Source organism: Triticum aestivum, chromosome 5D (genome assembly GCF_018294505.1).
Source record: "Triticum aestivum cultivar Chinese Spring chromosome 5D, IWGSC CS RefSeq v2.1, whole genome shotgun sequence".
NCBI lineage: Eukaryota > Viridiplantae > Streptophyta > Magnoliopsida > Poales > Poaceae > Triticum > Triticum aestivum.
Window position 1 is genome coordinate 529712560 of NC_057808.1, and position 25420 is coordinate 529737979.

General features: G+C 45.2%; 3 protein-coding genes across 6 annotated transcripts; all 3 read right to left on the reverse strand.

Annotated features, from left to right (window-relative positions):
- Positions 1-4365: 4365 nt before the first annotated feature.
- Positions 4366-8203, reverse strand: LOC123121116 (uncharacterized). Its single transcript, XM_044541048.1, has 3 exons — positions 7887-8203; positions 6029-7784; positions 4366-5359 (listed from the first exon to the last, which is right to left on the reverse strand). The coding sequence occupies exons 1-3, from the start codon at positions 8201-8203 to the stop codon at positions 4445-4447; spliced, it is 2988 nt and encodes a 995-aa protein (XP_044396983.1). The 3' UTR covers positions 4366-4444.
- A 2653-nt stretch (positions 8204-10856) lies between these two features.
- On the reverse strand, positions 10857-17211 carry LOC123123501 (probable disease resistance protein At1g61300). The gene is made up of 7 exons (XM_044544021.1): positions 16929-17211; positions 16183-16371; positions 15852-16107; positions 15511-15733; positions 15274-15412; positions 13572-13775; positions 10857-13489 (listed from the first exon to the last, which is right to left on the reverse strand). The coding sequence occupies exons 2-7, from the start codon at positions 16342-16344 to the stop codon at positions 11012-11014; spliced, it is 3462 nt and encodes a 1153-aa protein (XP_044399956.1). The 5' UTR covers positions 16345-16371; positions 16929-17211; the 3' UTR covers positions 10857-11011.
- Positions 17212-18074: 863 nt separating this feature from the next.
- LOC123123500 (probable disease resistance protein At1g61300) lies at positions 18075-24690 on the reverse strand. 4 transcript variants are annotated; one of them, XM_044544019.1, is made up of 7 exons: positions 24335-24690; positions 23653-23820; positions 23298-23553; positions 22899-23121; positions 22657-22798; positions 21041-21244; positions 18075-20957 (listed from the first exon to the last, which is right to left on the reverse strand). In XM_044544019.1, exons 2-7 carry the CDS (start codon positions 23683-23685, stop codon positions 18375-18377), a joined length of 3441 nt encoding a protein of 1146 aa, XP_044399954.1. In that variant the 5' UTR covers positions 23686-23820; positions 24335-24690; the 3' UTR covers positions 18075-18374. The 4 variants fall into 4 exon arrangements, with proteins under 4 accessions (XP_044399954.1, XP_044399955.1, XP_044399953.1 ...); XM_044544020.1 differs by having other exon boundaries at positions 24330-24690; XM_044544018.1 differs by having other exon boundaries at positions 23630-23820; positions 24330-24690.
- Positions 24691-25420: the final 730 nt, after the last annotated feature.

The window sequence follows — 25420 nt, forward strand, 5'->3', positions numbered from 1 at the left end:
CCCGGGCCTTGGTATTTTTGTTTGATTGGCGGCGGGGCGCGGGCTGGACTTCGGGCTGAAATGCCTCTCTGTCTCGGCCACGAGGTGGCCGATCAGCCGCATCATACGCTGGTGATGTAGGTTTCAATGCTTCCTCCTCTAGTTGAGGTAGCAACCTGCGCTTTGGATAACTCTTGGTTGGGCGTTCGAGTTCGGATTCCTCGGCCGCAAGGACTTCGGTCCATCTGTCTGCTAGCAAATCTTGATCAGCTCGAAGCTGTTGTTGCTTGTTCTTCAGGCTATTTGCTGTGGCTATAAGTCGGCGCTTGAAGCGCTCCTGCTCGATGGGATCCTCAGGCACGGTAAATTCTTCGTCGCCGAGGCTCACCTCGTCTTCGGAGAGAGGCATGTAATTGTCATCCTCCGTTTCTCCATCTGCTGCCTGTTCTGGAGGGCTAGCTTGTTCATCCTCCCGCTCTAAATCTGGCTGCAGGGGATTGTCGTTGTCTTCGGCACTATCCGGAGTGTTATTGTCTCTTGTGCCGGTATCGCTGCTTTTGCTATGGCGAGACTTAGAGCGGCGCCGCTGACGTCGATGCTTGGGTTGCTTCTTGGAGGGCTCATCCTCTGCTGTCTTATCGCCATCGCCTTCTTTGGGGGTATCCACCATGTATATATCATATGATGAGGTGGCGGTCCAGCGCCCTGTGGGCGGTGGTTCCTGTTCGTCTCCTGCATCGTCGTCCATACCGTCGATGTCTTCGGAGTCGAAGTCGAGCATGTCGGTTAAATCGTCGACAGTGGCTACTAAGTGGGTGGTGGGTGGGGAGCGAATTTCTTCGTCGTCTGCATCCCATTCTAGCCGGACATAGTTCGACCAAGGTTCTCCTGACAAGGAGAGAGACCTTAATGAATTTAGCACATCGCCAAAAGGCGAGTGCTGAAAGATATCCGCAGAGGTAAACTCCATGATCGGTGCCCAGTCGGATTCGATAGGCACGGACGCAGGCGGCTCGGAGCCCGTGGCCGGGGACGAATCCAATGGTTCGCCAACACGGCTCTCGTAAGGGGTGAAGTCAGTATTCGTCTCTATCGCCACTGAGAGTGCGGCCTCCATGGCGGGGTCTATCCACCCATCCTCGGATGGCGCAATCTGTTCCAGATTGAAGGCCGGAGTAGTTACAGGTGTGATCTCCTGAACACAATCCGACGGGAGAGCTAAATCATGCTCGTTGTGATTGTGCGGCGCACCTGACATGGGGTCAAATCCATCGAAGATCAAGTCTCCGCGGATGTCGGCAGTATAGTTCAAGTTTCCAAACCTGACCTGATGGCCAGGGGTGTAGCTCTCGATCTGCTCCAAATGGCCAAGCGAGTTGGCCCGCAGTGCGAGGCCGCCGAACGCGAAGATCTGTCCGGGGAGGAAAACCTCACCCTGGATCACATCGTTGCCGATGATCGAAGGAGCCATCAAGCCTTACGGTGACGGCACAGTGGAACTCTCAATGAAAGCACCAATGTCGGTGTCAAAACCGGCGGATCTCGGGTAGGGGGTCCCGAACTGTGCGTCTAAGGCGGATGGTAACAGGAGGCGGGGGACACGATGTTTACCCAGGTTCGGGCCCTCTCGTTGGAGGTAATACCCTACTTCCTGCTTGATTGATCTTGATGATATGAGTATTACAAGAGTTGATCTACCACGAGATCGTAGAGGCTAAACCCTAGAAGTTAGCCTATGGTATGATTGTTGTTGTCCTACGGACTAAGCCCTCCGGTTTATATAGACACCGGAGGGGGCTAGGGTTACACAGAGTCGGTTACAAGGGAGGAGATCTACATATCCGTATTGTCAAGCTTGCCTTCCACGCCAAGGAGAGTCCCATACGGACACGGGACGAAGTCTTCAATCTTGTATCTTCATAGTCCAACAATCTGGCCAAAGGATATAGTCCGGCTGTCCGAGGACCCCCTAATCCAGGACTCCCTCAGTCATAAGCGACCAGCGATAGACCCACGCGAGTCGCTCATCCTCGTCGAGCGTCGCCGGTAACCCGTGGCGGTGGCAGACAGAGCTCTCCGCCGCGTCCCTCTTCCTTGCCCGCCGGCGGGTGGCGCGCGCTTCTGACTCTGGCGTGCGCGTCCGGGTCGGTGGGGCGGGCACAAGCACCACCCCTGCTCGCATGGGGGAGTAGCAGCCGGCGGGGGCAGGGGACGGCGTGGAGGAGGTGTGGACTGTGTAGCCCGCGCGGAGCCAAACGCGGGCCGGGAGGAGCCAGCGCCGACGGGGAAGAGGCGAGGCGGCCGATCCCGAATTGCCACCGATGTCCACCTTGGACCTCTCGAGGGTAATGCCGAGGGCCAGCTCGTCGTCGGAGTCGGAGGAGGAGTGGTTGCCGGCGCTCGATATGGTTGCCGCAGTCATCGGAGTGGATCGAATCAAAGAAATCGGAGGGGAGAAGAAGAGACGGATCGAGAGTGAAGTGAGGCTCTGGGTTGGGGATATTTACGGGGACAGAGTGGGGTCAGGTGGACCGGGCTGACGTGTCCGACGCCCGAGCAGCCTTATATCCGTCATATATTTGAGCTGGATACGAGGGGCGTCGGACATTTGAAAGCCATTTAAGACGTCTGGCTGGATTAGATTTTCGTGACCGCTCAGTGGCCGGGAGGGCCTTCTCAGCCACTTAGAGCATCTCCAATAGATGGTCCAAATTTTGACGGTCCAAAACCGAAGATGTAAAATTTGGACCGTCAAAAAGTGCGTTTTGGAGCTTTAAAAAAAGGCCAACTCCAATAGATGGTCTAAATTCGTGGTCCAAAAGAGCAACTCCAATAGATGGTCCAAATTCATGGTCCAAAACCGGTTAGAGATGCCTTGGGGAATTCCGTCGAACACCTCGTGCGCGTGGTGGAAGAAGTTGGCCGCCGGTTGGATTGGCTGCTGCTGACGGCTGCAGTCGGCTCCGGACGGCGGCGGTGATAAGAAATGAGGTTGGAGGCCAGCCAAGAGGAGCTCGGCGGGCGGCGAGGACTTGTTCGGCAGCCGGGCGGAGGGCGGCGGGGAGGCGGTAGTGCGGCTGGCGCAACGGCCGTGGACAGGCTCACGGCCGACGGGAGGAGGTCGGCGGCAGCCTAAAAGACCCGGCGGAGGCCTACTGCGGCAGCCGGACCGCCGGAGGGGCCGAATCCCGCCCTGGCTACCACTCGATTCGGCGGCGTCCGAGCGGCGGCGGGAAGGCGACGGGGGCGGAGGGCGGCGGCGGCGGAGGGGATGTGGGGTGGTGGCGGGGCCGACGACGAGGTTTTGGGCGGTCGCGGCGGCGGATTCCGGCCGGCTGTTCTTCGGGCGGGCGGACAGGCGCGGGCGGGAACGGAAATGAAGTGGCGGTTGGGTGTTCGCGGGCGGTGGCTGGTTTTGGACCAGATGCATCTCGTGATGTATATTTGCATCGCGAGGTGTTGCATTTTACATCACGAGAGAAGGTCGCAGTCTAATTTTTTTTATATGGACCATCTGTTGGAGCAGCGTTTTTTGCCCCAAGACGATCCAAAAGTTAGTTATTTTTACATTTAGATCATCTATCGGAGATGCTCTTAGGATCGTGTGGTTGTGGAATGCGGATGCTCAAAAATGCTTTCGGCTCTTTCCACGTCACATCGCCGCCGGCCGCCACCAGGAAGATCGAGGCGGCGCCGCTGCGCCGTGCGCCTGGGGTGAGGGGCGGGGAGGCGACGGGGCCGAGGGCCGCCGTGCGCGCTGGGAGCAGCCTCCGCCTCGGGCCGATTCGACGCCGGCGCTGCCTCCGCGGCTCGGCCTCGTGCTCTTATCGCTGCGCCGTATCGCGGCGGATGGCGCCTCAGCCGGAGTGCGCCGCTTCGCGCGCGCCTGAGGGTGCTATGGCGTAGCCACTCGTCGGAAGGAGCCCGGCCGAGGGGCGCTGGAGGGCCCTCGCCCGTGCTGTTCGGCTGTTCCAGTGCTTCAACTGAAGGAATTTTATTCGAAGAACAACATGGTACCTTCTCCCTTCTTTTCTGTGGATGTTTTGTTGATGGTGGTGCCCGAGGTATAAAAATGAGATTCTAGTCGAACTGTGATTCCTAACAATGCTAAAACCGGGTGTAATCTTGTTATTTCTTAATATTCTTTTCCCCGGTTGTTCTTGCTTAATGAATGTGGGATGCATCTCTCTATCCTACAAAAGTCTACAGCACAAATCTGATTAATTTTACAAGTTCGGTACCACAATGCGAATAACCGTCATACAAAGGCTATTTGACAAACACAGCAAAAGGCAAGCACAATTAATCCAAGCAAAATCAAGCAGATTGCAAACCGGAATGATACAAAATCAAGTAGCTATCTTGATTCTTGACACGTGCGGAGACACACAGAGCAAACAATTCTCTGAAAAGTAGTCACGGAAAGAAAACCCCACACTTCTAATCCTTTTCCACCCATTCCTATTTAAACTTGCACATTAGCATCCATCATCTGCCGTGCAACACCCATGATGTTTGAAAGGGGTTGGTAATTAGCCATGTCCCCTGCACTGCCGGTAAGGAGCATACCTAGTTCCAGGTCTCTCATATCCTCCAAGGCACCTTGCAGTTTTGAGCTAGTGTTCTTGTTCTGGAATACTGTAATGCAGTCTGGCTTGCTTTGCATCATCCATGTACATAACTTTGTCACTGTCTTGATTATTATCAGATACTCAATTGAGGGACCCTTCCCTTCCAAGCTATCAACAGAGTGGCCCTTGCACTGTTCTATTATATGATTCAGTTTATCCACAAAGTCATCCATGGAAAGAGGAATGAGCGCAAGTGCATCATCAAAATCATCTGGACTTATCTCCAGTTTGTCACATATCTCCAATGTAAGGCCTAAGAAGGCTGCCAGGGATTTTCTTCTAGCACCTACAAGCTGAGTAACAGCCGGCAAATTGTCATTGGGATTGTTTCGGTTAGCAGCGTGAGAGTGGTGAGCCCCGAGAAAACTGTTCAAGCGATAAAATGCCCGAGAAAATGGGGGCCGGCCCCGGTTGTCCTGTGGAGAACCTGTCTGATTTGCATTTGCTGCTTGTTGCTGCCCAAGGTTGTGCTGTGGAGAACCCACCTGATTTGTGTTTGCTGCTTGTTGCTGGCCCGGGTTATGCTGGGGAGAACCCGCCTGATTTGTGTTTGCTGCTTGTTGCTGGCCTGAGTTATGCTGTGGGGAACCTGCCTGATTTGTGTTTGCTGCTTGTTGCAGGACCGGGTTATGCTGGGGAGAACCCGCCTGATTTGTGTTTGCTGCTTGTTGCTGGCCTAAGTTGTGCTGTGGAGAACCCACCTGATTTGTATTTTCTGCTTGTTCAACATTGCATATAACTTTGAGCACCTGCCATGCCAAAAAACAATTTAGTAAAGAAGAAACCTCTTATTCTAAGAACAAGGGTGCATGTGCGATATTTCAACAGCAATGTTACATCAAGTAAAAGGAAAAATGGTCGTGCATATTCTACTCATGATGTGTACTAATTAAAAACCAAGGTATGATAATATTCATTAGTCATTACTTTTTCCGATAAACAAAATTGTTAAGGCTCATGCCTTTTTATTGGAATTTCTGCTATGGAGTACGCATGGTCCCAACGAACTTTTGTGGTCTGTTTGGCATGCATCAGTCCAAAACACGAGAAGAAAACAAAACCTTTTTTTGGGTTCCAGTTGACGTTTGGAAATTCGATTGTAGCAAACAGGTCCGTGGTGGCACACTACAATGAAGATGAGGACTGCGAATTTTTGTGTCAGATCAAACTTAGATACTACATCAACCTAGTTCGAGATAAAGTCTACTGGACTGTTGGATATAAGTTCACAAATTTATGTTATGTTTCACCACGCATGTTATTATATCCTCTATCTGAAAAATGTGATGCAGATGACAAAGAATGAGATATAATAAATAAGTGACTTCACCATTCCGAACTGCTCTTTCGTATCTGTGAAGCGTAGAGTACTAATAGATTATTGGAAAAATAATACGGAAATCTATATGCACTCTTACCTCATGTAGATTTGTTTTGACTGATGCGAGATACTCCTCCCTTTCTGCAGGATTAGAATTTGCACAAAGTTGCATCAGCAGTTGTGCTATGGGAGTTTGATATAATCTGGGGTTTACTGCATTAATCATATCTGTGAGCAGCTGAACTGAAGTATTTGTCTCTGTGCTGAAATTCATGATCGTTATACAATTGGCATTGTCCATTGCCAGTACTGCCAATGCTTCCCCTGCTGTCTTCTTGAGTTCTTCACTCTCATTAGCAGCATCAAAGAAGATGTCCATCAAGTCGTTAATGAATTCAGCTACGCCATCAAGTCCAAGGGTAGCTTGAGTGGACGTATCCAAAGATAGCTCCGTAAGGATCTTTGTTGCTGGAACCTTTAGCTTGTCGTACATGTGGTCCTGTTCCAAGATTGAGCAAATATCGTGCGCTACTATCCCGTTGCTACAAATATCTCGGCGTATCTTTTCATTGGTTTCATCTGTGCCACTGACAAGCATGCTCACCACTTCCAGTGCCTTCTCAGTTATTTCCATGGTGATACCATCATCTCTGAGGATCTCATACACTTTATTTTTGACTGGGGATATGATCTTGGAGAAGAGACCCTTGTAATCATATATGTGTTTGCAGTTGTCCGGGTTAACTGCAAGCTTGGCAAGAATCAACAGGCCATGGATAATTAGAGGTTTGCTTTCAGCTCCACTGGTAGTCCTGGAGGATCGAAGAGTTCTTTGCTGTCTATTTCTGATGATTTCTGCTCTCTGCCGAGCTACCCTTTCCATTAATTGCTTAACAAAAATACAAGATCCATTGCTTTCTCCTCCATTGGCAGCGCTGGCTGACTGAATAGCCCCCTGCTGGTCAATTGTGATGTCAATAGCTGTCTGATGGTCAATGTTGACATTGGTAGCCGGTGTTGATATTTTCGTAAAGTAGGGATCAATCATGGAAGAAATGGACTCTGTTGCTCCTGATATGTCAGCCAGGCGCAAGTTGCTAGCAAGATGTGCCACAATTTGTGCGATGCATATTTTTGTCCTCTGATCAGTGCGGCTCTTTGAGGTAACCATGTCAAGCAGCCTGGAGACACAGAGCGGTGATGATTGTATCTGGGATAGTGTTCTTGTTCTATGGTCCTCTTGGGATGTCAATCTATGCATCACCAAAACTGCATCAATGCGGTCCTGACTGTACTCAGATTTCATCATTTCTGCTGCGAAGGAAGCCAGGTTCCTGTTGATGGTACCTGCCACCCCATTTTTTATGGCCGTGCCCAAGGTTTTGTCCATATATTTGTCAATCAATTCTCTCTTGTCCTCAAGTCCATACTTGAAGCTCACGTGGTTTGCGAGATCAGAACGATACAACCTCAGAAACAACCACAAGATGAACAATCCACCTTGGAGAAGCACGAGAGCATAGAACAAGATGAGTGCACGAAACACATTGGAATTGTCATGGTGTCTCGACAGGATGGCAAGGAGACGATAGATGGAAAGTGATATGCAGCCTAACCCTGCGATCATTGGAACTGCAAGGACCAATATTGCTAAGAAGGCCGTAAAGTATATGAAATCCCTTGCACTTCCAAGTCCCAGCATGAGATAGTAAACGAATTTAGAGCCAGTTGCTCGGCCAGTCAGCGGCCTTCCTCGCCCCCATTTCGTGTAGTGCTCGGCGCCCAATTCAAGGAATGCTGGTGGAACTTGGTTGAAAAATTCTGCCTCGGGGCTTACATTTATGCCCACGACCCTGTTGCTCATCAGAGGCAAACAACTAATTACTGGATCTGTTTGTAGTACGACTAGTCATCTACAGTCATAAGAAGAGGGCGAGGATTGAGGAGGTACGTACCTGGCTGTTTGGATGAAGACGATAGCAGTGATGACCCAGAAATCAGCCGTCTGTAGAGAAGTGGAGAAACCGCCGAGCAGGACGACGGTCGCCCAGACTAAGGCGAGGGCGCCGAGCCCCGTGGCAAGGATCTGCAGGAACATCTCGGATACCATGCAGATGTTAAGCGGCAGCTCCGGCACCTGGTGCAAGGGCGTGTCTCCGCTCGTTGGCCGTTCAAGGTCGAGCCCTCGAGCACCTTGCAGCTGGAGTGCATCCTTCAAGACCACCACGACTCCATGCACCAGTTGCACCACCACCCTCGAAGTCATCTCCATCCTGCTTGCGGTCTGTTCAACCAAGCAGCTTGGTTCTCCTCTATCAAGTGTTCCAGTCTTCTAGCTCTAAATGCTGTCTGGGAATGCAAGCGCATACATATATCCTAGAATCACAGAGACAACCACCAGGTATTAACGCGTACGAATTTCATATACCACCTCTTGTCTCCTTGACCAGATTCTAGGACTTGCTGCGTGTTAGTACTATTCTATATAGCCAACTTGGAAGTAAAAGTTAGTATGTGCAACGGCCACCATGCTATCTTAATCATGGGTACCCACGACCACGTGCACGACCTCGATGCACATCAACCGATCCGAATCATATTGTAGCTGGTAGAGCATGATTATCGTCGAATGCTTTAGGATCATCTTCCCAAGTCACCACATTAATATTTATCCTCTCGGACAAGATCTTGACAGGATCACCCGCCCCTGCTTCGTCTCCCCGATGCGACTTGGCGGCCACCCCCACCGGCCACCGCCACAACAATGGCGGAGCCAAGATTGGCTGACTGACCCGGGCGAGAAACTAAGGGCGAAAAATAATCCCCCAAAAAAACTAGTTTCATGGCAATACAAAAGCAATGGTTTGATGCACTTGATAGGTTGTCTCCTATGCAGGCCACTGTACTTGCCGTTTCAGTGTGGCATATCTGGGAAGCTCGCAACACTGCTCGTAATGGTGATGACCATGTGCAGCCTACCTGCGTTGCTATGAAAATTCTTGCCTATGTGGACCTCATTCGACAACACTGTTATGACCCGGACATTCAGCACAGGCGTGACAATATTTGTTTCCCCGATCGATGGTCTCCGCCGTCGCCAGGTACAATTTTGATTAATTTTGATGCTGCTGTTTTTCCTGGTCTACAGAAGGTTGGAGTGGGCATTGTCATTCGAGACCATCGTGGAGCTTGCCTAGTGGCGTGCAGCCAACCTTTATTAGGAACAGCAACACCGGAGCTTGCTGAAGCATGGGCATTACGAAGTGCAGTCTCACTTGCTTCTGCTGAAGGCTTTTCATCTGTGATTTTTGCTTCAGACTGCTTGTCCTTGGTGCAACGTATAAATTCTTGGTGTGTCGACAGATCGGTTGTGGGTGCTGTGGTTGCGGATGTCAAGTTGCTGCTGGAGCCTTTCTCCTCGGCTTCCTTTCGTCATGTCAAGCGGACTTTGAACAACTCGGCGCATACCCTAGCTAGGTCTTGTGAACGTGCTGTATCTTGTTGTATTTTTCATTCTGTTTTTGGATCAACTGTGGGCAGTTGAGAGTTGCCCTACCTTATAAACCACCGCAAACCCACCGCTGCCAATTTGACGGTTCTCAGAGAAACCATCTGTGGCAAGGCCTTTGGCTGTTCGTTTTCGTGAGATAGCATGTGCTCAAAGTCATTCCGTGCAGCACTGGCTTGGCGACTCATTAGCAGTTACGTGGGGCGAGAGTACCCTGAAACAAGAGCAAGCACATTATTTGGGAGGCCCACAAGATCCAGCGATCCAGTTGCTCGAGTAATCACAAAAGATATAGCTATGGTATAGAGAACAATCTTTTGATTCTATGAGTAGAAAAAAAATTCAATAACTACAGTCTTATTCCTTGAATGGATAAACATTGCAAAATAACAAAACCCAGTTAACAGGAAAAAATGTTGTGAAACAGAGCAAGCACAAGCATAGCTCCTCCACAAAACTCAACACGCACTTGACGGCATAGGTAATTAGAACAAGGGCAACTCTAACGGATCCCCTAAAAATAGAGGAGTAAACCGGCAGAGTCCAAGGCCAGGCGGGAGGTGCTCGTGGACATGTGCTGCTCCGCCGTCAGTGCCGTCGCCGTGCTCAGCTTCCTCGTCTCCGTCCTGCTCCGATAGAGTCAGGGACCTGCCGGATATCTGTACCTGGTGAAACATGTAGCACAACAGTTTTTCCACTAGAACAAATGAGCAAAAAGAGTAAAGAGAGATTTGACTATTGACAGTGAAGCGAACAATCCTTTTTTTTGGGGTACTGTTGGGCCTGAAAATCAGGCAGTAGAAGGTCGCATAGTGCTCACAACTAAACCATGGCGGTCTTCTAAACAATTCTGTCAAAATAGTCACCGGGGAAAGGCATCCTTCTCAAAGTAAGTACAGTTATGCCAGGTCTCAAAGCATGGTGAAAATACCACTAGGCCAATACTAGCTCAAATTCTGTAACTGAGTGGCACCGTGCCCAGCAAAGACATGGCTTCAGGCTTCAGCAGCCAGAGCGCTCCACGCATTTGCAACCAGAATGGTACCTCCGAGGCTTGCACAAGTCGATTGAACGACGCCAGCCACAGGCTTGGACAGATTCAGAGACTAGAGCAGCATGTGCTCCTGTCAAAACACACCACTTAACATAGCACAAATATTTACCCAAAATGTAGCACTTGCAAATTTCAAAAACTATGAAAATAGTTAGTGTAGTAAGAAAACAAATTGCACACGTTTACTTCATTGCTGGCTGCAACCAAGATCGATTGAAAAGGGGATGCATCAGCTGCAAACAGGAGACCATGTGTTCCTGTCAGTTCTGGATTATTTACCCAAGCCAGTTCTTAATCCAGAAGGATGTGTTCCCGTCAAAAGGTAGCACTTGCAAATTCCAAAAATCGTAAAGTAAGAAAACAAATCGCACGCATTTAGTTCATAGCCTGTTTTACACAAGTCGGCTAAGAATTATATCAATTATTACATATACATATTCCTATCAATCAAAGCTACAGGCCAAGGTGTAAACTGAAGCATGGATACTATAAACATGCATGAAACAAGCTCATGGTATTTACTCTTTTTCTAATTTAAGCCTGGGCTGCAGGAAAGATCTGACACCTTCTTCCAATTCCAATCTCTCCCAGGATCCAACATCAATCTGTAGTTCCTGCAGTTTTCGTGGTAAGTTGTCCGTCTTGAAAGGAAGCCTATTCAATTCCGGACAATGATGAAGCACCAGTCGCTCTAGGGATGGAAATGTCATATCAGGATCCCCAATACCGACCAGTGATTCACACCTCAGAAATTTTAGATATCTGAGGCAAGGAAATGTCTTTGAACTGTCTTGTCCACTGCACTGGTTATCACCATGGTGCCTCATAAACGCTTGCCGCATCGAAGAACAATCATATATTACGAGTTGTTCGAGGCAAGGTAGATCCATCGCCCAGGAGAGGTGGTTTAGTTTCCCGCAGGAATGCACATCCAGACAAGCGAGCCTTGGAAATAGAGATGCTGGGGATGTTTTCGTCCAAGTTATCTCTCTCAAGTTCGACAAATCTGAAAAGCTGAGCTGATTGAGAGTACGAAAACCGCAGTTTGGTTCTGCCAACCCGTGTCCAAATATTATTTCCTCCATGATGCACATGTGAATTAGCAGTTCATACAAGGTCCTTGGTGCAAACTCATGTGATAGAATATCAGAGAAGTAGAATGCACGTGTCTCGAGTCTCCGCAGAGTTAAAGACCTGATGGGGAGGTCCTCACTCTCTCGTAATAATTTATACTGAGAAAAACACATGGCAGTGATACCAACTGCTTTCAAGTGGGGTAGGGTGCCCAACTCTCGAAGCATTCTAGAAAGAAGGTCCTTCGGAATTGGACGTAGATAAAAAGTGTTGAAGTCTATTACTTGTAATGATTGAAGCTTAGATATGACCCCCTCCGGTATCCTTTGTATGCTAGTCCATCCTAGGTACAAGAACTTGAGCTTAATTAGGTTTCCAAAGGAGTAAGGCACTTCATTTATTTCAATATTATGCGACAAGTCAAGGTGTTCCAAGTTTGTCAGGGAACATAATTCTTCAGGTATTTCTCCGAGATTGTTGAAACGCAAATCCAGATATGTCAGTGAAGTAAATTTCTTGATTTCTTCAATTAATATGCTTTCATGCAACCAGTTATTTCCAAGGCATAACATCCTCATGTGGCATGGATTAGAGCCAACAGGAGGAAGTTTTAATACATAGTTGCACATCAATGAGACAAATTCAACCTGGCTCCAAGGGATGCTAAAATTTTCGTGCCGGCCAATACCCGCACGGACAAACCACTTGCCATTTTTCTCATTGCATCCACAAGAGATCCATAAAGCCATGTCACGAACCACATCATGCATTTTAAAAGAATCATACATTTCTCCACAACCATCTAACAAACATGCAGCTGAAAGGTCACCCATCAGACTATATGCTTTTGTGTAGGAACTATGTATATCTGACTCATGCACTAGACCCAAGCCAATCCAGCATCGAGCGAGCTCTACTTTGTAGATATGTTGATCCTCTGGCCACAATGCACAAGTCAAGAAACATTTCCTCAAAGTATTGTTTCGCAAACTATCAAAACTAAACTTGATCTGGCTAAAAACAATTCTTTCCATATCCAGGGGGTCATCGTTATCACAACATGACCGTCTCATATGTTGGATAGCATATTCCCACTCAGCCGTATCAGTTTTACCATACATTGCCTTTCCAAGAGTTATCAAAGCTAATGGCAAGCCTTTCATTTCTTTCACTAGTTCTCTTGCAAGAGCTTCAATGCGAGGACTATAAAAAAGAGTTTTGTGGCCGACCTTATCCTGGAATACCTGCCATGAGTCATCCTCGTGTAGACAAGATACATTCAAATCTTTCCTCACCTCCATTTGACCACAAACCCTTCTTGATCTTGTTGTGAGCACCACCTTTCTCCAAATTTGGTTTGCATATCCAAGAGGATATGGTATGCCGACTGCTTGTAGATCAATTTGACCCCAAATATCATCCAACAATACAAGAAAGCTTCTCTTCTTCAGAAAGTCAAAAATGACACGAGATTGAGATTCCACATTACCATCTCTGTTCAGATTGAGATGGCGTGCAATGTCAGTTTGGATCTTTTCCACTGAACACCCCCTTGAAGCTGTCACTTGCACAACATAGTTAAAGGTCTTGTCATCATCAATTGAGTTCTTGATTTTGTTCAAAAGGCGTGTTTTCCCCACTCCACCTGGACCCCATATTCCAATTACTCCCACTGGATCATCCTTAATGAGCCGGAGGGCCTCTTGAAGGTTACGGTCGTCAACAGACATAGATGGAATAGATTCGACTTCAACAACATGAGGATTATCATCGAGACATTCTTGGGCCTCTTGAAGTTCCTTAGCTGCCTCTTGCTCAATAGTAACATTCTTCTCGGCAATATCATTCATATAACGAACATTGTTCCTCCTCAGAAGCAAGTTATTGGTGGTATGCTCCAAATTTTCCAAAGTTCTTTCTACCTTCAAGGCATAAGTTTACATGTCTAACTTAGTGCTCGAAATTGGTATTAAGTTCAGTTATAAATTTCACAAAGAAACTTACCTGTGGTACTGTTGAAGAAGTCAAAACAGTTATAATGCATGTATTTTCTGATTCACCAAGCCTACTGATTATATGTGATGTATTTGGTCTGTTCGCTTGGTTACCATCAGTGCATTTTATCCCTAGGTCAATGCATAACCGTATCTGTTTCAAAAGTGTGTCCCGCTGTGATTTCCTTAACTTATTACTCCAAGTTTCAAGTACCTATTTAGATAGAAAACTGAAGTATGTTAGATATGTAGAGAAAGAATGCCCAATCCATACCTAGCTAAGGTGAGCCATCATGTACCTGAGACATAAATACAGTAACACGTCTCATGTAGAAAATAATACCATTTAACAACCAGTTCCTCAAAAGAAACCTTTTTAATTGAAATAATAATATGTATGAAAAATTTATGACTACAAATAAATTAGAAGACTAAAATAATGGTAAAATATGGAGTACTATGTTGCTATGGCTTTAAAGTGTGTCATTATGCCTAGGTATGTATATGTGATGCTATTCTACAACTAGGAGTAATCTTACTTTACACCCAAGCCAACCCACCAACCCATCACGTCCTACTAAACCACCACTTTCCACCCCATAGGGAAAATAATATGCCCAAGAATTGCTGTCATTTTCCCTTTAGAAATTATTAACCATATCTTTTTGTAACCATGACCACGTCTTAGTTCGCATCTAACTAATACATATAATGAAGGAGTGAATTTTTAATTCTTCACAATCACCTCAATAGTTCGCCTTGCAAAAAACAAACTGCATGAGATGCAGAAATTATATGGGTTGTACCTGTTTTTGTTTTCAAGGTGAATGAGACCAAACTATATCTCATCTAGATGAGTTCTAGCATAACTGATATTCCAATGATGAAATTAGCTTGGCAGGTAGTTGGACATGGTTGGTTTGGCGCAAGTTGACTGTTTTAAACTATAAATCCTTACATTTTTTTAATAGAGCATCTTATAAAACCACAAATAAGAAACTGTGAAGTGCTATCTACCTTGCTGTAGAATAGGTTATTGTACTCGCAAAGCAATATACAAACCAACAAAATACATGGACTCGTAGACCACATCAATTCAAGCTCAAGCAACAAGAAATATCCTCCAAAAAATAAAGGATTGTACTCAACCACATCTGAATCACCCACCCATGTAGCAACCAAAATAAATAAAGTACAACTACAATATTGCACGTCTTAAAAATAGAGATGTAAAACCAACATAAAATTGTTCTATCTAACTAGATTAAAAAAAATTCCTATTACCTCCATCTTTTGTGTCATTTATTAACCACATTTAGAAGATAAATGTGTTCTTTAATATAATATTATCCCATATCTTAATCCTTGTGGATATTGTATCAGATATAGCGTCACTCTTTGTCTTGTCTATCTTCCCTTACTCTCTTCGCCATGTATAGACCAAAAATGGGTGACATAAACAAATTTTAGATGTGGGTTCTCAGCACCATATAAATTGCGCTTTCATTTTCTGTTGAAAAAGATAGAAATAAAGGTTATCTTCCTAGAGATACTTTACTACACATGCTTCGAACAATGATATTATGTAAGGCCCTAAAAAATTGCAAAGTAAAAGCAAAATATGTTTATTTCAAAAGCATAGTGTTTATCCTTATTTGAGGGGGGTGGGGGGTGTCTAGCCTTTGTCATGAAACAGTCGATATTGTTCTTACATTATCAACATCAGGATATCCTGGATACCACTTCTTTCCTGTCAGCATCTCTATAATTATGACACCAAGACTATATATGTCCGAGTTGTATGTGATCGTGCATTTGTCTCCTCTATGAAACTCTGGTGCCATATACCCCCTTCGAAAAAATTGTACTCATGTCAGCGAATAAGGAAAAGGAAAAGGGTGCAATTTCTGCTTAAGACAAAAATGATTCAAGAGGCTTTGCCAACTTACAATGTTCCAGCCATATTTTCGGTAATAGCTTGGCTTTGCTTTTCATCGAAGCACCTTGACAGACCAAAATCAGCAATTTTTGGTGTCATGTTGTCATCCAACAGAATATTTGCCGGCTTGAGATCTAAGTGAACAATGCAATTCTGGTGAAGGTAATGTAAACCTTCACAAATACCCTTTATTATCCGATAGCTCTTTATCCAGTCAAGTCTAGAAGATGTATCTATAAATGAGAGAATACCACAAGATAAGTGACACTACATGCGTGGCTGCTTGAGTTAACTAATCTTCAATATATTCATTAAAAATGGAAACAAAATTTGCAGGCCACATGATCATACCTTTGATATACTCATGAAGACTTCCTTTAGGTACATACTCAAAGCAAAGCAACCTTTGACGTACATCTGCCATGACAAAATCTCCATTGTAGTTTTCCATTTGGCCTTGTATGTTAGCACAATATCCCAAGAACCGGACTATGTTGTTGTGCTTTACCCTCATCAAACAACGAATTTCTTCATTGAATTTATTATCAGGAATATCAAGACTTTCAAGCAACTTCTTCACAGCAACAGTCCCATTCTCAAGCGTTCCCTGCAAGTGCAAGATGCCTTGTCAGCATCAACTTGAGTTATTACATCAACCCAGGGCAGTTGAGAGTTGTGTTACCTTGTAGACCACTGCAAACCCACCGCTGCCAATTTGATGGTTCTTAGAGAAACCATCCGTAATGTCTTCCAAAAGTGATAATGGCAAGGCCTTTGGCAGCTCGTTTTCATGAGATAGCATATGCTCGAGGTCATTTCGTGCAGCACTAGCTTGGCGGCCCATTAGTACTTACGCCCGGCAAGTAGTACCCTTGAAACAAAAGCAAGCATGTTATTTAGGACTAGGAGGTCAAAAGACACGAGTAATCATGAAAAAGACACAGCTATGAACATAGTGTTGCTCTGTTGTTGGCAGGTTGTGCGGGTCTGCAAGCTGCTCTCCCAGGTTCGAGACTTGGGCTCGCCGGGTGCTCAGGTTGCTTCTCCTATAAAAAAAATATGCTGCCAAGGGGTAGTCCTAACTGCTCTCCTCTTTTTAAGACACGGCTAGCCGACTGCCGTCTTCTTCGTACGGCTTATCTTCCACTCTGCACTCAGCTGCCGCCCATGCTTCTGGACACCGGCACCCTCTCCCTGACCTACCCCCTCTGCAAATCTGCCCTCGGCCTTTCCTGCTACACCTACAGCGACCTCTCAACCTATCCCGTACATTACATCCCCTGCTTTGAGTTTTGTTGCGGCGATCTGGGCCGATTAGCCACATGTAGTTGGACTAGTTACTCCCAATAATTTACAGTGATATAGAGCTAACAGAAGAAGACGTTAACCACGGCCAACAAAAAAGATTATAAGATCAGAAGTACTCACCGTGGATCTCCTGTCTTTCCAGAAATCGGTTCAAGAAAGATGAGCTTGATCACAAACGAGTTATGCCCCGTTTCCAGAATTGCGCAAGTAGAACTAAAACGAGTTCTGGAAGAGCGAAGCGGCAATCGCGCGGCAGGCGTGATAAGCAACCCAGCCAGAAGAATCAGCGATACAAGAGCAAGGCGCCAGGAAGTGAAGCCGCCGGAGAGCTTTCAACAAGTTGCGCACTAGGCAAGGGAGGCATCTTTTCTTGTGGCTGGAGTGGATGCACGCTCCCTTTCAACTTTCGAGGCAGAGATTAGTCAATAATGGAGGCCACAAAAGAAACGGAGCGGGAGGATGCTGAGCTGGCGCTTGGCCCGGGAGGTGCTGGTGGACCTGTGCTGCTCCGCCGTCAGCGCCGTCGCCGTCACCGTGCTCAGCTTCCTCGCCTCCGTCCTGCTACGCTAGGGTCAGATATCTGTAGTGCTGTTCCTCGTGAAACATGTACATATACAACAGTTTTCCCACTAGAAGAGAGGAGCAAAAAAAGTACAGACATTTCCCCTCAACAAAAAGTACAGATATTTGACTACTGACACTGAAGCGAACAATCTTTTTTTTTTTTGTACTGCTGGGCCTAAAAATTCAGGCAGTTGAAGGCCGCACGGTGCTCACAATTAAACCATGGTGGCCTTCTAAAAAATTCTGTCAAAATAGTCACCGGGAGAAGGCATCCTTCTCAAAGTACAGTTATGCCATGTCTCAAAGCATGGTGAAAAAAGAAATACCTCTAGGCCAATACCAGCTCAAATTCTGAAACTGAGTACTGCTGTTAGTACCATACCAGAAAGCACAACACACCATTCCTTCAGTTCCAAGAGAGCCTGTCCATGAGTAAACTGGCGCGCAAGCAAAGCTCCGATCCTCCTCCAGCTGCAATCAAGAAATTCCCAAACATGCTCCAGCTGCAACCAAGCTCCACACATTTGCCAAGTCCCCTGCAACCAAGCAGCAACCAAGATAGTACCATGGTTGGCACAGATCGACTGGAAAAGGGATGCATCAGCTGCAAAACAGGAGAGAAGACTGTGTACAGATTCAAAGATGAGGGCAGCACATGCTCCCGTCAGCTCTGAATCAAAAAGAATGCGCTCCCCGTCAAAATGTAGCACGTGTAAACTTCAATAATCGTGAAATAAGAATACAATTGCACACATTTAGTTCATAGCTAATTTTATCAGAGTGCACACAAATGGAAACACCTCCTGACAAGTCGCTAAGAATTTTTACAACATGGCCAACAGGAAGCATGAATACAACTCGATCGGGAGCCAAAAGGAAGCATTTTTTTCCATGACACTGCATAAACATGCATGCACGATAAAACTCCCAGACGAGATACTGATACAGTTGCCTATCCTTGTTGGGCCCAGAAAGAAGCATGGAGTGGAATGGACGGATTGCTCATAGTACTCCATACAATTTAAGCTTGGGTTCCAGGAAAGATTTGACACCTTCTTCCAATTCCCCTTTCATTCTCTCCCAGGATTTAACATCAATCTGCACAAACTGCAGGTTTCCTGGCAAGTTGTCCATGTTGAAAGGAAGACTCTTTAATTCTGCACAATGTTCAAACTCCAGTCGCTCTAGGAATGGGAATGTCACATCAGGATCACCAATACTGACCAGCGACGAGCACCATGAAAATCTCAGATATTTGAGGCAGGGAAATGTCTTTGAACTGTCTTGTTCGCCGAACTTGTTATCACCATGGTGCATCACAAATGGTTGCTGCATCGCATTACAGTTAAATATGTTGAGTTGTTCGAGGCAAGGCAGATACATCGCCCAAGAGAGGTGTTCTAGCTCTTGCCAGTACTCCACAAACAAACACGTGAGCTTTGGGAATAGAGATGCTGGACATGTTTCCATCCAAGTTATCTCTCTTAAGTTATCAAACTCTGATAATTGGAGCTGATTGAGAGCCCCAAAACAACAGCTTGGTAGTGCCAACTCTTGTCTTATTATTATTTGATCCAAGTTGGCCATGTGAATTGTTAGTTCATACAAGGTCCTTCGTGCAAAGTTATGTGATAGAATATCAGACAAGTTGAGTGCACGTGTCTCATGATCCTCCAGAATTAAATACCTGATGGGGAGGTCAGCACCTTCTCTTAGTACTGCACATCCCACATGGATACCAACTGCTTTCAAGTTGGGTAGGGTGCCCAACTCTAGAAGCATTCTAATGCCCTCAGAAACTGGACGAAGAGTTCTGATGTCTATTACTAGCAATGCTTGAAGTTTAGATATGACCCCCTTTGGTAACATCTGTATCCTAGTCTCTTCTAGGTACAAGAACTTGAGCTTAATGAGGCCTCCAAAACAGTGAGGCACTACTTCTATGTCACTATTTCCCGATAAATCAAGGTGTTCCAGGTTTGCCAAGGAACATAATTCTTCAGGTATCCTGTGCAGCTGGCTGAAGCTCAAATCCAGGTATGTCAGTGAAGTGAATTTTCTGATTTCATGATATTGTAATCTACTCAAGAAGTTATTTCCAAGGCATAGCATCCTCATGTGACAAGGATTAGAGTCGACAGGAGGAAGTTCCGACAACATATTCATCATCAATGAGACACGTTCAACTTGACTCCAAGGGATGCTAAATTTTTCATCCCAACCAACTCCTGCACGGACAAACCACTTGCTATTATTCTTACCGCAGCCACAAGCGATCCATAAAGCCATGTCACGAACCACATCATGCATTTTAACATAATCATGCATTTCAAGATATTCATTATACATTATAATTCCATGGTCTTCCTCTAACAAACATGCAGCTGAAAGTTCGCCCATCAGATTATATGCTGTTATGTAGGAACTTTTTATCTCTGGTTCATCCACTAGACCTAAGCCGATCCAACATCGAGCAAGCATTTCTCTGGGAATCTTCTGATCCTCTGGCCATAGTGCACAAGTCAAGAAACATTTTCTCAAAATGTTGTTTCGTAAACTATCAAAACTAAACTTTACCTGCCTGAAAACAACTCTTTCCATATCTAGCGGGTCATCTTTAACATACCATGACTGTTTCATATATTCGATAGCATATTCCCACTTAGCCGTATCAGTTTTTGCATACATTGTCTTACCTATAGTTACCAAAGCTAATGGCAATCCCTTCATTTCCTTCACAAGTTCTTTTCCAAGATCTTCAATGCGAGGATTATAAGAAAAAGTTTCATGACCGACCTTCTCTTTGAATAGCTGCCATGCCTCATCCTCCTGCAGACAAACTACTTTAATATTTTTTCTTACCTCCATTTGACCACAGACTTTTCTTGATCTTGTTGTGAGCACCACTTTTCTTCTGAGTTGGTTTTCAATTCCAAGGGGATATGGTATGCCAACTGCTTGCAGATCAATTTGGTCCCAAAGGTCATCTACCAATATAAGAAAGCTTCTCTTTTTCAAAAAGTCATAAATGATACGACATCTAAATTGCACATCAGAATCTTTCCTGAATTCATCCAGATTGAGTTGTTGTGCAATATCAGTTTGGATCTTTTCTACCGAACACCCCCTTGAAATCGTCACCTGTACAACATAGTTAAAGGTTGTGTTCCCATCAAGCGAGTTTTTGATATTGTTCAAAAGGTGCGTTTTCCCCACTCCACCTGGACCCCATATTCCAATCACGCCCACGAGATCATCTTTAATGAGCTTGAGAGCCTCTTGAAGGTTGCGGTCCTCAACAGACATAGATGGACTAGACTCGACTGCAGAAATATGAAGATTATGATTGTGACATTCTTGGGCCTCTCTAAGGTTACAGTCCTCAACAGATATAGATGGACCAGACTCGACTGCAACAATATGATGATTATCATTTAGACATTCTTGGGCTGCACGAAGATTTTTAGCTGCCCCCTGCCAATGAGTAACATTTTTCTCGGCACTATCATTCATGAGATGAACAATATCCCTCCTCGGAAGCAAGTTCTTGGTGGCATCTTCCAGCTTTTCCAAAGCCCTTTGTACCTTCAAGGTGCAAGTTTACACATGTAAATTAATAGTAAATTGGCATTACGAATCAATTGTATACATTCCACGAATGAAGTTACCTGTGGTACCGTTAAACTACTCACACCAGTCATGATGCGTGCATTTTCTGTTTCACCAAGTCTATTGATAATATCCGGTGTATCTGGTCTGTTCGCTTGGTTACCATCAGTGCACTCTATCCCTAGCTCGATGCATAACCGTATCTGTTTCAGTTGTGTGACCCGCTGTGATTTCCCCAACTTATTCATCCAACTTTCAAGCACCTATTTAGATAGGAAACTGAAGTGTATTAGATATGTAGAAAAAGAATGGCCAATCTATCAGGTATAGTGACCCATTATGAACCTGCAGACATACATATAGTAACACGCCTCATTCGCTCCATATTAAATATAGTAACATTTAACAACCAAGTTGTCAATAGTAACCTTTCTACTTGAAATAATAATATGTATTTACCTATTTGTGACTAAAATAAATAGTTATAGTTGTAGCATGACTAAACCTGAGCCAACCCACCATGTTGCAGCGCAACAAATCCATCACGTCCTACTAAACCACCACTTTCCACCCCAAGGCCCAACAAAATTCTGTCCATGAATTACTATAATTTGATCATGACTTTACAATAATCCCTTTTAAAATTATTAACCATATTTTTTGTAATTATGACCATGTCTTGTTATCACATCTAGCTGGCACATGTTACGATGAAGTGTCCTTTTAGTTGTTCACAATCACCTCAATAGCTTGGCTGGGAACAAAACAAATTGCATGAAGTGCATAGATTGAATCCTACACTTCCTTTACTTTTAAATTAAAACGTTCTCATGACAGTAAAATCATACCATATTACAATAGTGAAATTGGCTTGGCAGGTTACTAGTTGGACATGGTTAGTTTGGACGTAAGTTTGACAATTTTAAACTCTAAGTTCTTACATAAAAAGTTCTGAAGTATCTTATAACTACAGAAAAAAAAACCATGAATTGCTAGTAAAAAAATATCTACCTTGCTGCAGAGTATGTTATTCTACTCACAAACCAATAATAAACGTCGATTCACAGACCACATCAAGTCAAGCTTGAGTAGCAAAAAAATTCCTCCAAAAACAAAGGGATTGTACCTATAACCGCGTCTAGATCATCCACGCATGTAGTAGCACTACAATATTGTGCATCTTGAGAATACATATGTAAAATCGACATACAACTGTTCTGTTTAACTAGGTCCACCAATCACCCTATTACCTCCATTGGTTATGTCATTCATTAATCCATAGGAAGATTAAGTTCTCTAACATAATTTTTATCACATCTTACTCCTTGTGGATGTAGTGTCAATTGTAAGATATAGCATGACTCGTTGTCATTTTCTATACTCTCTTACTCTCTTCACCATGTATATAAAAAAAATTGTCGATAATGAATATTAGATATGGCTTCTTTGAGCCTTGTAAGATCTAGCCTTTTCATGTTTCGTTGAAAATAATAGAAATAAAGGTTATCTTCCTGGAGATACTTTACTACATCAGCTTTGAAGAATGATATTATGTAACTCCTTCAAAATAAATGCCAAGTAAAGGCGAAATATGGTTATTCCAAAATCAAGTGTCTATCCTTTTTTGAGGGAGGTCTAGCTTTTGTCATGGAAGAGTCACTAATACCGTTCTTACCTTATCAACATCAGGATATGCTGGATACCACTTCTTTCCGGTCAGCATCTCTATAATTATGACACCAAGACTATATATGTCCGACTTCTTTGTGATCGTGTATATGTCTCCACCACTATGAAACTCTGGTGCGATATACCCTCTGCATGAAAATTTAGTCTTATGAATGAATGGAAAAAAAGAAAATAATACAATTTCTAACCAAAACCAAAAAGATAATTCAATAGGCTTTGCCAACTTACAATGTGCCAGCCATATTTTTGGTAATAGCTTCGGTTTGCTTCTCATCAAAGCACCTTGATAGCCCAAAGTCAGTAATTTTTGGCATCATATTGCCATCCAGCAGAATATTTGCGGGCTTGAGATCTAAGTGAAGAATACGATTCTGGTGAAGGTAATGTAAACCTTCACAAATGCCATTTATTATCGCATAGGTCTTAATCCAGTCATGTCCATTAGATGCATCTATAAAGGAGAGATAATCGAAGAAAGTAAGGTGTTTGTATTTGACATATATGAAGATTGAAATACTCAAATTTGTAATGTTAGATAGAATACGACACCATAAGTGGGCTGATTGAACTAAATATCTATAATATATTCATTAAATGGAAACAGGAGTGCAGGCCACATGATCCTACCTTTGATATACTCATCAAGACTTCCTTTAGGTACATACTCAAAGCAGAGCAACCTTTGACGTACATCTGCCATGACAACACCTCCAGCATGATCTACTATTTCGCCTTGTGTGTTAGCACAATATCCCAAAAAACGCACTATATTTTTGTGCTTCACCTTCATCAAACAACGAATCTCTTCATTAAATTTATTATCAGGAATATCAAGCCTTTCAAACAGCTTCTTCACAGCAATGGTCCCATTCTCAAGCACTCCCTAGAAGTCACAAGAATCCTTGTCAGCATCAACTTCAATTTTTGTATCGACCGAGGGTAGTTGAGAGTTGCCTTACCTTATAAACTACCGCAAACCCACCTCTGCCAATTTGAAGGTTCTCGGAGAAACCATCTGTTATGTCTTCCAAAAGTGATAATGGCAAGGCCTTTGGCTGTTCCTTTTCGTCAGATAGCATGTGCTCGAGGTCATTCCGTGCAGCACTAGCTTGGCGACCCATTAACAGTTACACTCGGCGAGTAGAGTGCCCTTGAAACAAGAGTAAGCATGTTATTTAGGACTAAAAGGCCACTGGATCCAGCTTCCCAGTTACTCGAGTAATCATGAAAGACATAGCTACAGAACAGAGAACAAACTTCTGTTTTGTTGAGTAGAAAAACTTGAATCCGTGAGAAAAAAAAATCAACAACTAGATTCTTGTTTCCTCTCCACTGGACAATCATTATGAATCTCGATTAACAGGAAAACGTCATGAAACAGAGCAAGCATAAGCATGTCTCCTCCACAAAACTCAACATGCACTTGACGGCATATGTAACTACAGTAAGTTCGAAGCAAAAATAAGCAGTAAACAAGAGCTGCGATGATGCAGCAGACGTGCATTTGGACGAATGTCCAGAAGGAACCCAAACACTACTAAGAAGCAGATTCTTAATCTGAAAGCTACCCATCATGCAAGAAGAACATCTGTAGCAGCAACCAGTTTAACCATCTGGAACATATCTTCTCAAGGAAAGAAAAGTACTAGTGGTGATTACCTTACCTGGATCAGGGGATGTACAGGAGAGGTTGAGAGGAGAGGGCGAGGTCGAGATCAGATTTGCAGAGGGAAGATAAGCTGTAGGAAGAAGACGGCTAGCCGGAGACTTGCTGACCCTAATCGCCGGCTAGTTGGAGGAATCGCGCGAGTCGAGCCGCTGCAGCTAGTCGTCTTAGCTATCCAGATCTCGTTTCTGAATCTGAAAACAGTAAAGACAGAGGTGATAGCAGACCCTCCGCTTCTCACATGTGTTGTCCCAACGTGGTGGCATCCCAATCTTGTTTCCCCTCTCGCTCGTGTCTGCATCTGTTTGTTAGCATGCTGTGTGGGGTGTGGATCTGACTGATTGCTACCGTGCTGCGTGTGGGGGGATGGATCTGGGGAAAATTTCTGTGGGACTGGGGAACATAAAGGCGTGTTTGGTTGCCCGCATGCAGCTCAATCAGGCCCGCGTGGAAAGTGCATGGCCTGTTTGGTTGGTTGGGCTGCATGCGATTCGTGGCCCGCATGAAACTTAAAGTAGGCATGAGCCTGGCCTGGCGGAAACTGAGCAGTTTCTCGCGAGCCTGGCTCGACCGGCCACGCGTGCGAGGAGGTTGCACGTCTCGGGCAGTGCGGGAGACAGAGGGGACGTCTCATAACTCCCTCCCCCCCTCTTATGTCACCGCCCAGCCCGCATTGTTCCCACCGCTCCTTTCTGCCTCACCGCCCCTCCCTCTCCTCTCCTCCAATGGCTCCGCCTCACCCATCGCCGCACCGTCCTCTGACCCCCGTCGACCAGCGCATCGCCAGCATCCAAGAGCGCTGGTGGCCGGGCTCCGGAACTCGGGCAGGGACCTGGCATCGGCGCTGCAAGCGTCGTCCCCCATCTGCTGCCGGCCACCACGAGGGCCGGCCAATGCGGTGCTGGCCGTCCCCCATCTGACTGGTTGCTACCGTGCTGCGTGTGGGGATTGATCTAGGGAAATTTTTCTCTGGGACTGGGGTCTCACCGTGTCCTTCGTGACGACCGTAAACATAAAGTGCGGACTGCGGACGAGGCAAGGGCATCTCCGATGCTCACCCGCAAATGTTCCCGCATAAGTTCAC

Excerpts from the sequence above, each read along its gene's own strand:
- LOC123123500 (XM_044544018.1), bottom strand. The coding sequence starts at position 23,791 with ATGGGTCGCCAAGCTAGTGCTGCACGGAATGACCTCGAGCACATGCTA. Across the intron at positions 23,554-23,629 it reads GGTTTGCGGTAGTTTATAAG|GGAGTGCTTGAGAATGGGAC; the intron begins GTAAGGCAACTC and ends TGTGACTTCTAG. Across the intron at positions 21,245-22,656 it reads CATATCCTGATGTTGATAAG|GTGCTTGAAAGTTGGATGAA; the intron begins GTAAGAACGGTA and ends CTATCTAAATAG.
- LOC123123501 (XM_044544021.1), bottom strand. The coding sequence starts at position 16,344 with ATGGGCCGCCAAGCTAGTGCTGCACGAAATGACCTCGAGCATATGCTA. Across the intron at positions 15,734-15,851 it reads TCTTCATGAGTATATCAAAG|ATACATCTTCTAGACTTGAC; the intron begins GTATGATCATGT and ends TCTCATTTATAG. Across the intron at positions 15,413-15,510 it reads GAAAATATGGCTGGAACATT|GGGGTATATGGCACCAGAGT; the intron begins GTAAGTTGGCAA and ends ATTTTTTCGAAG.
- LOC123121116 (XM_044541048.1), bottom strand. The coding sequence starts at position 8,203 with ATGGAGATGACTTCGAGGGTGGTGGTGCAACTGGTGCATGGAGTCGTG. Across the intron at positions 7,785-7,886 it reads GTCTTCATCCAAACAGCCAG|GGTCGTGGGCATAAATGTAA; the intron begins GTACGTACCTCC and ends GATGAGCAACAG. Across the intron at positions 5,360-6,028 it reads TCAAAACAAATCTACATGAG|GTGCTCAAAGTTATATGCAA; the intron begins GTAAGAGTGCAT and ends TTGGCATGGCAG.